Source organism: Pseudorca crassidens, chromosome 12 (assembly GCF_039906515.1).
Source record: "Pseudorca crassidens isolate mPseCra1 chromosome 12, mPseCra1.hap1, whole genome shotgun sequence".
Taxonomy (NCBI): domain Eukaryota; kingdom Metazoa; phylum Chordata; class Mammalia; order Artiodactyla; family Delphinidae; genus Pseudorca; species Pseudorca crassidens.
The window spans coordinates 65,821,143-65,835,804 of record NC_090307.1 but is presented as its reverse complement, the minus strand read 5'-3'; the positions used below and the strand labels follow the sequence as shown (position 1 = coordinate 65,835,804).

At 52.4% G+C, this 14,662-nt stretch overlaps 1 protein-coding gene across 10 annotated transcripts in view; it reads right to left on the bottom strand.

The window, feature by feature from the left end:
* The window catches only part of MED15 (mediator complex subunit 15), a 61,473-nt gene extending 47,195 nt beyond the window's left edge, over positions 1-14,278 (bottom strand). For 4 of the 10 annotated variants that reach the window (XM_067699954.1, XM_067699957.1, XM_067699959.1 and 1 more), the window contains exon 1: positions 14,114-14,276. In XM_067699954.1, the coding sequence (XP_067556055.1) occupies positions 14,114-14,181 (68 nt within the window). In that variant the 5' untranslated portion in view covers positions 14,182-14,276. Of the gene's footprint in view, positions 1-14,113 lie in introns of all 10 variants that reach the window. The other 6 variants (XM_067699949.1, XM_067699952.1, XM_067699955.1 and 3 more) reach the window with 2 other exon arrangements.
* Between the last annotated feature and the right edge of the window lie 384 nt (positions 14,279-14,662).

Here is a 14,662-nt window from a genome sequence, read left to right as displayed (position 1 = left end):
CTAAAGATGCCACCAGAAAACTACTAGAGCTAATCAATGAATTTGGTAAAGTTGCAGGATACAAAATTAATGCACAGAAATCTCTTGCATTCCTATACACTAACGATGAAAAATCTGAAGGAGAAATTAAGAAAACACTCCCATTTACCACTGCAACAAAAAGAATAAAATACCTAGGAATAAACCTACCTAAGGAGACAAAAGACCTGTATGCAGAAAACTATAAGACACTGATGAAATTAAAGATGATACAAACAGATGGAGAGATATACCATGTTCTTGGATTGGAAGAATCAATATTGACTATACTACCCAAAGCAATCTACAGATTCAATGCAATCCCTATCCCTATCAAATTACCAATGGCATTTTTTTTACAGAACTAAAACAAAAAATCTTAAAATTTGTATGGAGACACAAAAGACCCCGAATATCCAAAGCAGTCTTGAGGGAAAAAAAATGGAGCTGAAGGAATCAGATTCCCTGACTTCAGACTATACTACAAAGCTACAGTAATCAAGACAATATGGTACTGGCACAAAAACGGAAATATAGATCAATAGAACAGGATAGAAAGCCCAGAGATAAACCCACGCACCTATGGTCAACTAATCTATGACAAAGGAGGCAAGGATATACAATGGGGAAAAGACATTCTCTTCAATAAGTGGTGCTGGGAAAACTGGAGAGCTACATGTAAAAGAATGAAATTAGAACATGCCCTAACACCATACACAAAAATAAACTCAAAATGGATTAAAGACCTAAATGTAAGACCGGACACTATAAAACTCTTAGAGGAAAACATAGGAAGCACACCCTTTGACATAAATCACAGCAAGACCTTTTTTGATCCACCTCCTAGAGTAATGGAAATAAAAACAAAAATAAACAAATGGGACCTGCTGAAACTTAAAAGCTTTTACACAGCAAAGGAAAACATAAACAAGACGAAAAGACAACCCTCAGAATGGGAGAAAATATTTGCAAATGAACCAACGGACAACGGATTAATCTCTAAAATATATAAACAGCTCATGCAGCTCAATATTAAAAAAACAAACAACCCAATCAAAAAATGGGCAGAAGACCTAAACAGACATTTCTCCAAAGACATACAGATGGCCAAGAAGCACATGAAAACCTGCTCAAAATCACTAATTATTAGAGAAATGCAAATCAAAACTACAATGAGGTATCACCTCACACCAGTTAGAATGGGCATCATCAGAATATCTACAAACAACAAATGCTGGAGAGGATGTGGAGAAAAGGGAAACCTCTTGCACTGTTGGTGGGAATGTAAGTTGATACAGCCACTATGGAGAACAGTATGGAGGTTCCTTAAAAAACTAAAAATAGAACTACCATATGACCCAGCAATCCCACTACTGGGCATATACCCAGAGAAAACCATAATTCAAAAAGACACATGCACCCCAATGTTCATTGCAGCACTATTTACAATAGCCAGGTCATGGAAGCAAACTAAATGCCCATCAACAGACGAATGGATAAAAAAGATGTGGTACTTATATACAATGGAATATTAGCCATAAAAAGGAACGAAACTGGGTCATTTGTAGAGACGTGGATGGATCTAGAGACTGTCATACAGAGTGAAGTAAGTCAGAAAGAGAAAAACAAATATCGTATATTAATGCATATACGTGGAACCTGGAAAAATGGTACAGATGAACCGGTTTACAGGGCAGAAATAGAGACACAGATGTAGAGAACAAACGTATGGATACCAAGGGGGGAAAGTGGCGGGGGTGGTGGTGGTGGTGTGATGAATTGGGAGATTGGGATTGACATATATACGCTAATACGTATAAAATGGATAACTAATAAGAACCTGCCGTATAAAAAAATAAATTAAATAAAATTCAAAAAAAAAAAAAAGAGGGTCAAAGGGCCAGCTTTAAAGACATGGGGGGAGAGTGAATACAGGGCATGGAGGAAACGGGACTCCCTGGGAAATGACTGAAGGGACTTCCCCTGAAGCACCGCCGTGAGTTTTGGGAGTAAGGCAAGTCGCCCTAAAGCTCACCTGAGAGGAGAAGCAACAGGCCAGCCCTGGAGGCAAGAAAGCAGCAAGAGAGGCTTCTCAATCCTTGAGGAAGCACCTCCGCCCTAGAAGTCCACATGCATCCAAACTGACATGGCCTCCCTGGAGCCCCTTTCCTGGAAGCTGGTAGAACAAGGCAGTGAACCAAAAAGAAGAAAACCCAGGATACAGGAAGCAAGAACCCCAACACTGGAGCCCTGCAGGAGACAAGCCCTGAGAGGGCCTCACCCTTGAGGCCTCCAGAAGGGAGGTGCAGAAGGACAGACAGCCCAGCAGTACCAAGCTTGTGATAACTGCACTGAGAGGTGACTGAAGACAGAGGAAGACTCAGCCGCAGGCACACAGAACTCTAGGCACATTTCTAAGAAGGCACGTTTTTCCCAGGAAGTGAAAACCATCACAGTCTGCCACTGTGTTCGGCTGTGAACGTCTGTCCATGTGGCCCTAAACACTAGCGCTCATTACCCATTTACCCAGAAGCTGAAACACTGGTGGACAAGGGAGAGGCAGAGATAACAGCTGCGTTCCCAGAGAAAGTCAACAGATAATCAGAAACTCATCACCGTGATGACCCGTGTGTGCATGTGACTTAGAACCACGGACGCTGGCCAGAAAAGAAAGCCCCGGCCAGAAAAGAAAGCCCCGAGTCAAGGGGAGGACACAGTGAGTCGGGACCACCGCAGTCTCTTGTAAGTTGTTATCAGTCCTTGACTTTTAAAATTTATGCACAAATATTAGTTTGATAAAAATCAAATGACAGGGACTTCCCTGGTGACGCAGTAGTTAAGAATCTGCCTGCCAATGCAGGGGACACGGGTTCGAGCCCTGGTCTGGGAAGATCCCACATGCCACGGAGCAACTAAGCCCGCAAGCCACAGCTACTGAAGCCTGCGCACCTAAAGCCCATGCTCCGCAACAAGAGAAGCCACTGCAATGAGAAGCCCACGCACCTCAAAGAAAAGTAGCCCCTAGAGAAAGCCTGCGTACAGCAATGAAGACCCAACACAGCCAAAAAAATAAAATTAAAATAAATAAATTAAAAAAAAAATCAAATGACAAAATGCACCTAAAGAGTGTGCCACTGACTCTGCCATAAAGAAATATTCAAGGAACGCCAGCTATGAAGAAAGGCCTCCTTCGCCTTTCTATGCCTTCCCAACTCAGTCCACGCAGAGACAGGAAGCTCCGCTCCATCAGCAGTGCCCCCACCCACCTGCCCCAGCATTCTGCAGTTCTCCCAGGACCCCTTGGCCAGAGTGTGGTCAGAGGCACCGACCCAAGAGGGGTCATCGCACACCGCCCCCCACGGGACACGCAGCTTCCCCGGGGCTCAGACAGCCGACAGGGGGTCTTCTCTCGAGCCTGCCCCAGCACCCAGGTGGCTTCAGCTCGGAGTGAGGAAATGATGAGACACAGATGGTTTAGTCACCAACTGCAACCAGAGCAAACTACCTGTCCTTAACTCAGGGAGCCTGCTTCACCTCACTGCAGCTGGAAGCCTGTTTGCCAAACTACATCCCAGACTATGAGCCCTTCCTGTTCTCTTTCTCTTCACTTTCTTATCGGTTTAAGCTCTCCAATTTCTGCTTGCAAGATTTCTCAACCCTCGACAAATTAGATCAATGAAAGAACAACACCTAAAGATGCTACCGCTGCTCTTAAAGCATATGTCATTATTTGAGCTACAGAAGCTACACAAGTTTCATCATTTTCTCCATTCTGCGGGTTTGACCACAACAGAACCAGGATGCTGGAAAGACCTCTTGATCCATCCAGGCAGTGGCCTCTGGGCTCCAGGCCTTGGACCACTGTGGCTCCCCAGGTTCCAGCCCTGAGCGTGTCCCACTCACCCCTGGGCAACCACGTGGTTAAGGACAGACTCTACCAACCCAAGAGCTTATTAAAATGCTTATCTCACGTGACTTTGTAAAATATTTCGGGGGAGGAAAGCCCTATCTTCCAGAGGTCTGCACTCGAGTCCCAGCAGTGAAAATCATACGGTATCTGGGAAGTGACTGAAGACAGTGCAGGACGGGGTGGAAAGGGATGGGTGAAACACTGGCCATATGATGCTAACTCTCCAAGTAGCTAGGAGACCATACTTCCATTATCCCTACTTCTGTGAAGGAAAAGTCCATAACAGAACTTTTAACAAGATAGGAAATAAAAGAGTTATCTCAAGCACACAGGATGACTGTGCAGAGATGCCTGAAGGAGGCTCACTCCCAAGAGTGCCCTGCAGTGGGGCCCTCTGGGCCATCACACGGGGAGCAACCATGCACTCCGAGTCTCCCTCGGCCTAGAGAGCTTGGGCCTCAGAAAGTGGGAACTGATAAGTCTCACAAAACCTGTTCCCATAACCAGAGGTTGGTCCAGTCCCTCCCCACCCAGACAGAGCCAGACTATGTGGAAGAGTCCTATCCGCCAGAAGACTTGCTGTGTCCAGTCTCATGTGAACCTGGGCCATGGGCACACAAGTCCCAGCCAGAGTCCCCCCAGGGGATGAACCTTGGCGGTGAGAAAGCCACCACTCAAACCTGAACTCAGAGTCTAATTCCACTTAAGAAACATGGGTCTGTGTGTGTGTTGGCATATTTAAAATACATACACATCAAGTCATATGCCCAAAGAAACAGGACTGGAGGAAAGAGATCAAAATGTCAGCAACAGCCATCTCTGAGCAGAGAGATCACAGAAAACACCCTCCTGTTTTGAAATCATCTGCAACATTATCTGAAGAGAATGAAGTACCGCACCCACCAGCCCGGAACACACTGACTGAAACAGGAGGTGGAGACGTGCTGGCGCTGCCGGGACTCGCTTCCCTGCACCCACATCCTCTCCCTCCGCTCCACCCACATGCCCCTTGGGGCCCCAGCGAGGCACTCCTGCAGCTGACGCTCTTCCAGGTCTGCTCCCTGCTTCTCCCACAGGCAGCTGGACTTCTCTCCTCCAGAGGGTTGACACTCCACACACCCTGCACTTCACATTGCACTCACCTCTCAGAAATTAGCACAGGATCAGGGCTCGCCTCCCTCACACCGTCACCAATTCTGCAGCTTCCTTCCTGACAGATCTGTCCCTCCTAAGCCATCCCTTCCATTCCTACTGTCTCTGCACCCGGTGGGTCAATCTGAGTGCGCATTAACAATTAACAAAGTGATTGTTATGAAGGCAGCTTCCTTGACAACATTGGGTGTTGGCAAAGATGTCTAACAAGGGCAACCTCCCCACGTGGCTGGTGGGAATGTCAACTGGTATCACCTGGGAAAATCATTTTCCAGACGGTGCTGAAGCTGAAGGCCACCCCTGCACCTAGCCCTGGGGTCAGAGCCCAGAGAGCGAGTACTGTACTCACAGGAGACAGGACCCAAAGCGGCCCTGGTGCAGTGTTCACACAGCCAACAACTGGAACTAACCCCAATGTCTGTCAAACACACAACAGGACAGTACCGGGGGTGGGGGTGGGGGGGCGCGGTCATGCAGTGGAATATCGGCATAAATAAGAACCTGCTGCCTACGAGGACAAACGTCACACACGTCACTCTGAACGGAAGAGTCCAGACCCAGGGTTGCAGAGCTTGGGATTCCAGTGACAGGAAATTCTGGAACAAACGTCTCCATGGCCCGGAAGTCAGGAGAGTGGGGCAGGGGCTGCACCGGCTGAAGCACAGGGTGCTGGGCCTGTTCAGGATGTAGTCTGGGCAGCTGGTGGGCATTTTCACGGTGACACGTGTCCTCGGGCCGCTCACTGCATGGGTGGGCTTTACTTCAATACAAAGAAACACTATGGGAGCCTGGTGAGGGCCCTTGAGCCTGGCCCCAGGACCAGCCCCACCCTCAGGTTTGGACTCCAATGGTCTGGGGTCTGAATTCCAACCCTGAACCCCTGGCAGGGATTTCCCGCTGCACAGTCTCAGGCCTGAATCCTCCCTGGCATGACTCACGGCAACCCGATGGGTGTGAAGGGCCTGCGGTGGCCCAAAAGGGCCTCGCAGGGCAAAGCTGGCATTCTCTCCACTTTATATCAGGGGCTCCAGCCCACACCCAGCAGCCAGATCACTTCCTCACACAGCACCTCTGATGAGGATGGAAAGGAAGTTGGAAAGAGGGAGAGAACAGGAGACAGCGGGGATGGGAATGAGCCATTTCTGAAGCAACAAGCACTGCCCCCACACCCCCAGGAGCCTGCACTGGAAGGAGCAAGGGGTGCACAGGCTTCAGAGAGCAGAAGTCCCCACGCAGGGCCTTCTGCCCCTCCCCGCCTTGCCACCCCTCTCCCGGACTGGATGCCAAGTGGCTGGGCACAAAGGCTGACCTGCAGCCAGGCCACACCTCAGCCCTGGTCCCTACCCGCCCCCACCCTACCGCCTGAGTCCCAGGCAGAGCTGGAGGAAACCATGTCCAGGGGAGGAAGCCAGACAGCACCCAGCTGCTACTCGCCAAGCCTGAGCACAGAGCCATGTGAGAGAACCGGTGAACGGAGGGAGAGCACGCCAGAGCGCTCTGCTCTGTCCCTGCAACTCTGTATGTCTGAAAAAACGGTCTCGGAAAAAAAAGCTCAAAGTAAGGTCAAATGTCTCCTCCAAGGACTCACTGTCCCAAATAAGTTACTCCTCCTTGGATACTTAACTCATTCAATCAGGAACGGTTACTAACAGGCCCCGCCTAGGTTAGCAAGAGACTCCTTATATTTTTTTTTTGGCCACTGCAGCTTGAGGGATCTTAGTTCCCAGACCAGGGATTGAACCTGTGCCCTCAGCAGGGAAAGCTCAGAGTCATAACCACTGGACCGCCAGAGAAGTCCCAAGAGATACCTTATTAAAGTGGAGGGGAACATCCCTCCCTCACGGGGTTGTGGTTTCGAGATAATTATGCCTGGGCTCCTAACGCATCCTCCTCTGTCTCCGGGATCAGGTACTCATTCGCTTATCTGTTAAACAGAACCATCTAGTAACACCCTGAACTCCCCTGTCTTTACATGAATGTCTCAATCAAAAAAAAAAAAGGCTCAGCACTGCTTTCCACAACGCTCCCTGCAATTACCCTGCATCCCTCACCTAAGACAAGGCACCATGCTAGGAGCTCACTGGGATGCAGAAGTGTACGACCAGGTCCTGCACTCAACAAATTTATAATACTGTTGGCAAGGCAAAAAAATAATAATGAGTGTAAAAAGAGCAAAAAAGAGTTCATCTGTTCAGTTCATGCCAGGATGCATCCAACAAGGGCTCTACAAACTCAAGAGGAATTAGGGACCACTGTGGGCTGAGCCATCAGGGTCATGAGGAGGGAATGAGGCCAAGACCAGACCTCTGACAGGGCAGAGAAAGAACGACAGAGGGCAAGCCAGCCGTGTCTGCAGCCAGAGGGCCTGACGTGCAGCAGGAGTGTCTGGCTGGGGCTCTCCCACCAGCACAGAGGGAGGGTCAGCTGGAAAGGTAATTTCAGATGGAAAGCAGAATGCTTCTTAGCAGGGGTGGAAAGAACGGCTGTGCTGGCACCTGGCCCAGGCGACGGAGGACACCCACCGTGACACAAAGCACATGGCGACTTCCCACCTTATGGCAGCTGCCTGTGACCACGGCTCACCTCCTCCTCATCTGTAGACAGGGTCTACCTCTCCTTCAAAAGATTTCTGATTATGAAAGAAATACACGTTTACTGTTAACAAGCGACACACATACATATATATACTAAAAATTACAAAGAAAATTAAAATCACTCAGATAACCAGCCAAAGATGTCTATTTAACGATCTCAGCCTGTACCCCATGTTCCACAGCTCCTGAGGATGCCAGTTTGCCAGCATCCCTGCATGCGCAGTGCTATGACTTTCTCCAACTCTGAGGTGAAGGCCCATCAGGTTGGCTCACCGTCACTCTTGGAGAGGCAGGAATCAACTCTGATTCAGAAACTCTTGTAGTGTCCCTGCCACGAGGGGTTCAGACTGGGGGAAACAAGTGTTCAAACAATTCAGATGGAAACCGGTAACAGAGCATGGGTAAAGAGAGGGGCATGGTGGGTGGCTGGGTGTCCTGGGAGGGCGAGTGGGATAGGACTGCAAATGCTCAGCCACGGGAAGAACAGGTCTCTCAGGCAGGGGAACAAGCAGGAGGCAGGGCGACCAGGTCAAGAACGGGGCTCCTGTGAGGATCTGGGGCAGCCTGGCACGGTGGGGGCAGCAGGCAGGTGCAGACCCTGGAGGAGGGATCCTGGCTCAGAGCTGAATCCACAGGCTGCCATGCACACATTCTGGGCATCAAAGTGACTGGAGAAAGAGGATGGAGTCCATGAAACAAGAGTTGACAACTTGAAGCTGAGTGGTGAACGCACAGGCATGGGGTCTTTAAACTACTCGGTCCTATGATCCATATTGAATTTTTTAAAATCCAGCAGAATTCCTTTAGAAATCAACCCTCTAGGTACATAACCAATATCACTGCCCTGAGGAATGCTTTTCAGGGGCAGGTACCCCTTGCCCTTCATGACCAGGGCAGGAAGATAATCACGTGGTCACGGTCCTTCCCACCCCAGAATGCCCACCATGGGTCCTGGACCAGCCATAGCCACCAGGTCAGGAATGGCAGTAACAGCTGGAAGACTTCTGACCAGGAATGGACGTAAGGGATGCAGCTGGTAGGGGGGTAGGGTCACCTATGAAAGGACGCTGGTGTGGCTGGGGACTGGCTGCAGCCTGTGCAGAGGCCAAAGATCAGCTGGGGCTTGCGGTGCTGTGCCAGCAGTGTTGTGCCAACTGCAGCAGAGGGGCCTGCCACCCTTTGGGGCCCAGTGACCCATGGGGAGTTGCTAAAACTGCCAACAGGATGCCTACCGGCAGCAGCTCCGCCAATGGGCTCTCTCAGTGCACATGGCTTGGGTTAACTTCCAGGGCCATCTCCCCGCTTCCCCAAAAGAGGCGTGACCACTCTTTCAGGTGAAAAAGTGGTTTGCCTCGCCAGTCCTGCTACGGTTCAGCAAGCACTCCTCTGTGACACGCATCCATGCCTCAGTTTCCTCACCCTACACGGGAGTAACAAGTGCACCCGCCCACTCTCAGGGCCAGCACAGAGACGGTGGGTGAGCCAACACAACAACTCCTGCAGCAGGATGCACAGCACACCCCCCACGTTTCAGCTGCTGTTGTCGCTGCTGTTGAGAAAACCCTGGATGACGGAAGGCTCCCATCCCCTCATGTCACTGTCACTCCTGGCCTGGGGCAGTAGAGACAAGGGTCAGGACTCTGAAGTCAGTGTCTCACCAATCACTTTCTAGTTTCTTCGCTGGGACTTGTGGTGACCAGACAGGGCCCCTGGCCTCGGGGCACAGACATTCTGGAGCTGGGCTGTACACGGACATCAGTCCAGTCACGTGGATGACAACTGGGCTATGAAGAAAGCGGTGGGCTCAGCAGCTTCCCTGCTGGAGAACAAGGGCCAGAGTCACACCAGGGAGGCACAGGGCTGTTCGGAGGCCTGCGTGGGCTAAGCCACAGAAAAGGGTCGGCCAAGACTCAGTGGCTTCTGCCCGTGGGAGGGACCACAAGCCACAGGCAGGATCCGGACATGCAAGTTTCAGGACACTCCCTGTCCTTCTGAAGACCTCTCCAGACCCTTGGAAGTTGCTGTTTCGTTGTCTGTTCTCTTCTGCTTTTTTGCTTTGTTTTATTTTGTTTCTGGCTAAATAGCACTCGACTTTCTCCTTCTGGTCTAGGCTGAAATTTCCACACCTCCTAGGTTCCTGACCTGGAGCTCACACCTCCCTAGGGGTCCTTGGCAGAAGAGGCAGCTGACCAGTCCGCCCTCACTCTGCTCCACACTCCCTCAGCCCTTCGTGGCCCCTGACTGGAACCCTGATCAGGGCTGCCCTCCCCAACTGTGTCCTCCCCTTGCAATCTGTTCAGCCCAGCAGACATTTACTCCACGCCTTAAGATGCAATCTGCTGTACTGAGGGGTGGGAGGTACAAAAGTCTCAAGACTAAGATGGGAAGAGATGATCAAGGTGGTCCTTTTATGTATTCACCGTTCACCAACCCCATGGCATACGAGGCGCTGCTCACTTCTCACACACACTTGTTCTCCAGGAGCTGACAGACCAGACACGCGTGCTCAACACTAACCCAACAACCCAGGAGGCAGGCCCAAGGCCCACAATGACCAGCTCGGGGGCTCTAAGGGGGGCTGCTCCTGTGGTCCTGCAGGGAAAGTGGATGTTCCACAAAAAGCCCATCTGAACCCACCAAGAGTTTCACAACTACCCTCCCCAGAGGCTCCCGTGTCATCAATCCCCTAACCAGACTCAAAGGTTCCACCTTCACTCCCCAAGGCTCCTTCTCCTGCCAGGGCCTGGGGAGGGGGCATCAGGGGACGCATCACTGAGTCCCGAGCCCTCTGCTAGAGCGCGAGTGGAGGTCTCTTCCTTTTCCCTCCCACCACCCCTGTGAGACAGACTGGACTCCTGCCTTTGCATGGATGAGGGAGATGACCCAGAAAGGTGACGTATGCAAGGTCACTCAGCTCACACGTGGAGAAAGTGGGTGTTCCCAAGCTTCACAATGGCTGCTGGCGCAGGTAATGAAGGCCACTGTCATTGAGAAGGTGGCACACACAACACCCAGGAAAATATCTACTCTTGCACTCTTCAGCAAGTGGTTTATACGCCAGGTGCCATGCTTCATAGGATTGGAGTCTTACAGGAAACTCAAAGGGGCTGAGATACAAGATATCAGGGGGTGACCCACTTTAGGCAGGGTGGGCAGAAAAAGACCTTGAGTATTTAATATTTAAGCAGACATGTCAATGAGGAAAAGGAACTAGTCATGAATACAGTGAGGGGCAGTCTACCCATTGTGGAATATCTTAAATACTCGATAACAAATTGTTTAAAGGGAGAGAACAAAGAAAGAATTTGGAATGCTCAAGAAGCTGAAAGACCAGAGAGGGTGGAACGGGGTGGGGTATGAGAGCAGGTGGCTAGGCCAGGCTGGGGTGGGGGTGGGGGGGACATCTGGAGCTCTGTTCGGACTCTGAGGACAGTCACTGATGGGTTGTCAGCAGGGCAGTGATGAGTGAGTGGAGGCAGAAGTCCGGGGAGGCCCGGAGGAGGCAGAGGCAGTGCAGGGCTAAGAAGAGGCTGCACTAGAGTCCCTTCAAGGGCCCTCCTAACCAACCCCAACTCCAAACTGCTTTTCCTCAGTGGAAGCCAGGAGCCGTTTATTCAGCCTATTCTCTCAGGAGCTACTCAAGAGTGAGGTGAGGACAGGGAGCCCCCTCCCACTGAAACTTCCCAGGTCTTCGCTTGGCTTCCCTCATTCAACTGTAAATTACCTCGGTTCAAAACATTTCCCAAGGGATGTCCCTGGAAGTCCAGTGGTTAAGACTCCGTGCTTCCAATGCAGGGGGGCACGGGTTTGATCCCTGGTCTGGGAACTAAGATCCCCCACATGCCGTGTGGTGCGGCCAAAAAAAAAAAAATTTCCCAAGTCGGCCAACTTTAAACAACAGCATAAACACTGGAGAAAGTCAGAATTAACGTGTCAGGTATCCTGACCTTCTTTTTTAATGCTGTGAACACAATAAATCAAGGCACCAAGAATCACGGCTTTCAAAGTGAAACCTGGAGAGAAAAGAGACAAATCTGAGAACTGAGAACACCCACATGATGTCAGGCAGAAAGCCTCTGAAACTCCTCATCCCAGTGGTGGCAGGCGGAAGGGCTCCCTAAAGTGCCCAGGCCTTAACCCCGGGAACACGCCAACAGTAGATGCAGAAGGGCCTTTCCAGATGTAATTAAGGTTATAGACTTGAAAGTAGGGACATCATCCTGGATTATCCAGGTGGGCTCAATCTAATCTGAGCCTTTAGTAGAGAATTATTTTCTCTGGTTGAAGGCAGAGAAATGGGGCAGAAGAGCCCACCCTTGCTGGAGGGGGCCACATAGGAAGTGTGACAGAGAATGGAGGCAGCCTCTGGGAACAAAGACTGACCTTGGAAAGGTTAACAGCCAGTTAGGAACGATTTCGCCTCAGTCTTCCAACGCCATGGAACTGAACTTAGCCAACAACCTGAATTAGCTTGAAAGCAAATTCTACCCCAGAGCCTCCAGGAAGAAATGCACCTGCCAATATCTTGATTTCGGCCCTGTAAGAGCCCGAGGAGAGGATTCAGCTGAGCCCACTTAGACCTCTGATCTACAGAACCTGTCAGATAATACACCTGTGTTGTTTTTAAGCAACACAGTTTGTTGGCAGCAACAGAAGAGTAATAGCAGCAATCTGGCAAAAAAAAAAAAAAAAAAAAGAACCCAGTTTCTCTAGAAGCAGAAGGAGGCTGAATCAAGAAGTACTCAGTTGGTCCTCTTCAATGGCCCCCGCAGCCCTCTGACACTCCCCCACCTGCCCCATTTCCTTTGGCGGCAACTCATTCTTCCCGTCCTTAAATTCCGGGCTCCCTCAAAGAGGACTCTCTGCCCTGGGGGCCTTTCTTACAAGAGCCCTTAAGTAGGTCAATCCTCAAGATTTCATCGATTGGTAACTCCAACATTCACTGATTCTGCAATATCGGCACATCTGTCCCCAGACAATTCCACCGCAGGGCCCGGAGCCTAGCTCTCCAGTCCCCACTGCCTGCCCTGGACTGAGAGCTTCCCTGCCTTCCGCCCCACTTCCTTCCTTGCACACTGCTGCACCCCACCCCCTCCATCCAGTTAGTCATCAAGGACCATCTGCGCTCGCTCTCTGCTTTCTCTGGAATCATCTTCTTTCAGTTTCTACCACTGCCTAATGCAGGCCTTTAGAATCTCTTGCCTGACTAGGTCATTCCACAACCATTTTACGGAGCGATGTGACACACAGTGCTCTAGCAGGGGGAATACAGGCATGAAAAACGACAGGTCGCCAGACCCCAACAGCTCAAAACTCTCATAATGGGCCTCACTGGTCTCTCTCCTCTGTTCTTGATCCATCTTCGGGGACTCAGGGGATCTTCCCAACTCTGGCATCTCACCACCTCAAAGCAGGCCCCATGACAAATAGAGGCTCATCTCCCCAGCACAGCACTCCCACAGCTAACGGGTCAGCCCCCGCTGGCCCTCCTTGCACGATCATCTCCTCAAACCCCAGAACTCAGCCTAGCACGAGGTCCTCCACGCGGTGGGCACTCACGCTCCCCACTCCTCAGCTTGCAGTGATGGCCCTTCACACTCCTACTTATCATTCTGGGACTCAGTTTATTCGCCGCCTACTCCCCAACTGCTCAAGCAAACCGTCAATTCCAGTAGGAGAAAGCCTGCCCTGTAACTGCGCCTTGGCGGCGGCGGCGCCTCCCCCAAGGTCAGGGGCTGATCCCCGCCAGCACAGCCCGCCGGTCCGGCAAGCCCGGTAGAAGACAGTAAACCAACAAGCAGCCGGTGCGGAGGAGCGGAAGCTCCGCGCGCGAAGCCCAGGGCGCCCGGCAGCCCCTGCATCGATGGTCTCAGCAGCTGAGACTGAAGAGGAGGCACCAACCCCAGCTCTTCACTCCCACTCCCGACCGAAGGTCGCTTCCTGACAGCCTCTTCCTGCCACCCTCCGGCGAAGTCCACGGGGGGGAGGGGGGGTCACCCGTAGATTCTCGCCCCCACCGCCCCTTCTGCCCACCCCCTCCGCCCTCGCCCCGAGGCGCTTTCTCCGAGGAGGAATCGCAAAGCGCCCAGACCTGCAGAAGCCGCCACTGGCGGCCCCGGCCTCCTCCGTCCGCAGTGGGACGCAGAGCTGGGGAAAGGTTGCCTCCCAAGCACACAAATGACGAATGAGAAAGCTCAGGACGATGACTCAGAAGCCGGGGCTCGCCGGCTGGCAGAGTTCGGCCCAGGAACGCTAACCCGCGACCGCGGCGGCCGAGAGCGGAGGGGACAGAGGGGAGGGCCACGCCCCGGTACCCCGCGATCCGGCGCCCGGAATCCCCCGGTCCGGCCGCGCCTCCCCCTCCGCGAAGAGGGCTGAGAGGAAGGATGAGGAGGGGAAGGCCGGGGGTCGCGCCGCCGCCGCCTCGGCCCCTACTCACATTTGGCTGACCAGCTTCTGCCGGAAGGCGGCGCTCCGCCAGTCGGTCTCCTGCCCCGAAACGTCCATGCCGGTGCCCCGCTCCCACCGCCTGCGCCCCGCTCGGCAGCCGCCGCCTCAACCGCAGCGCCAGGCCCAAACCCGGAAGCCGTCGGCTGCGTCTCGGCCGCGCCGGAAGCGGAACGGGGACTGTGGGAACTGGGGCGCGAGCGGGGGCCTGTGGGAAATGGAGTCCGCGGGCGCCCGGGAGCCCCACCCCCACCGCGCTCCCAGCCGCCCGAGGCTGACGGCAGCTGCACCTCGTCGAGTGCCTAGCCTGTGGCCCTACTGTGGGCTGGCCCTGCAAGTCCAGGGGATCCACACCCCTCGGGGAGACCGCGCGCGGCCACCCGCTACCTGAGCGGATGCCGTGGAGAGATTATCAGAGATTTATCAGACACCTGCTGTGCCCCTGCTGTGCCCGCACGATCCGGGCCCTACTTCCCTGAGGCTGCCTTCCAGCGCCGCATCCCAAGAGGGACCAGACGATGCTTCTCTCCGTTAGACTTTT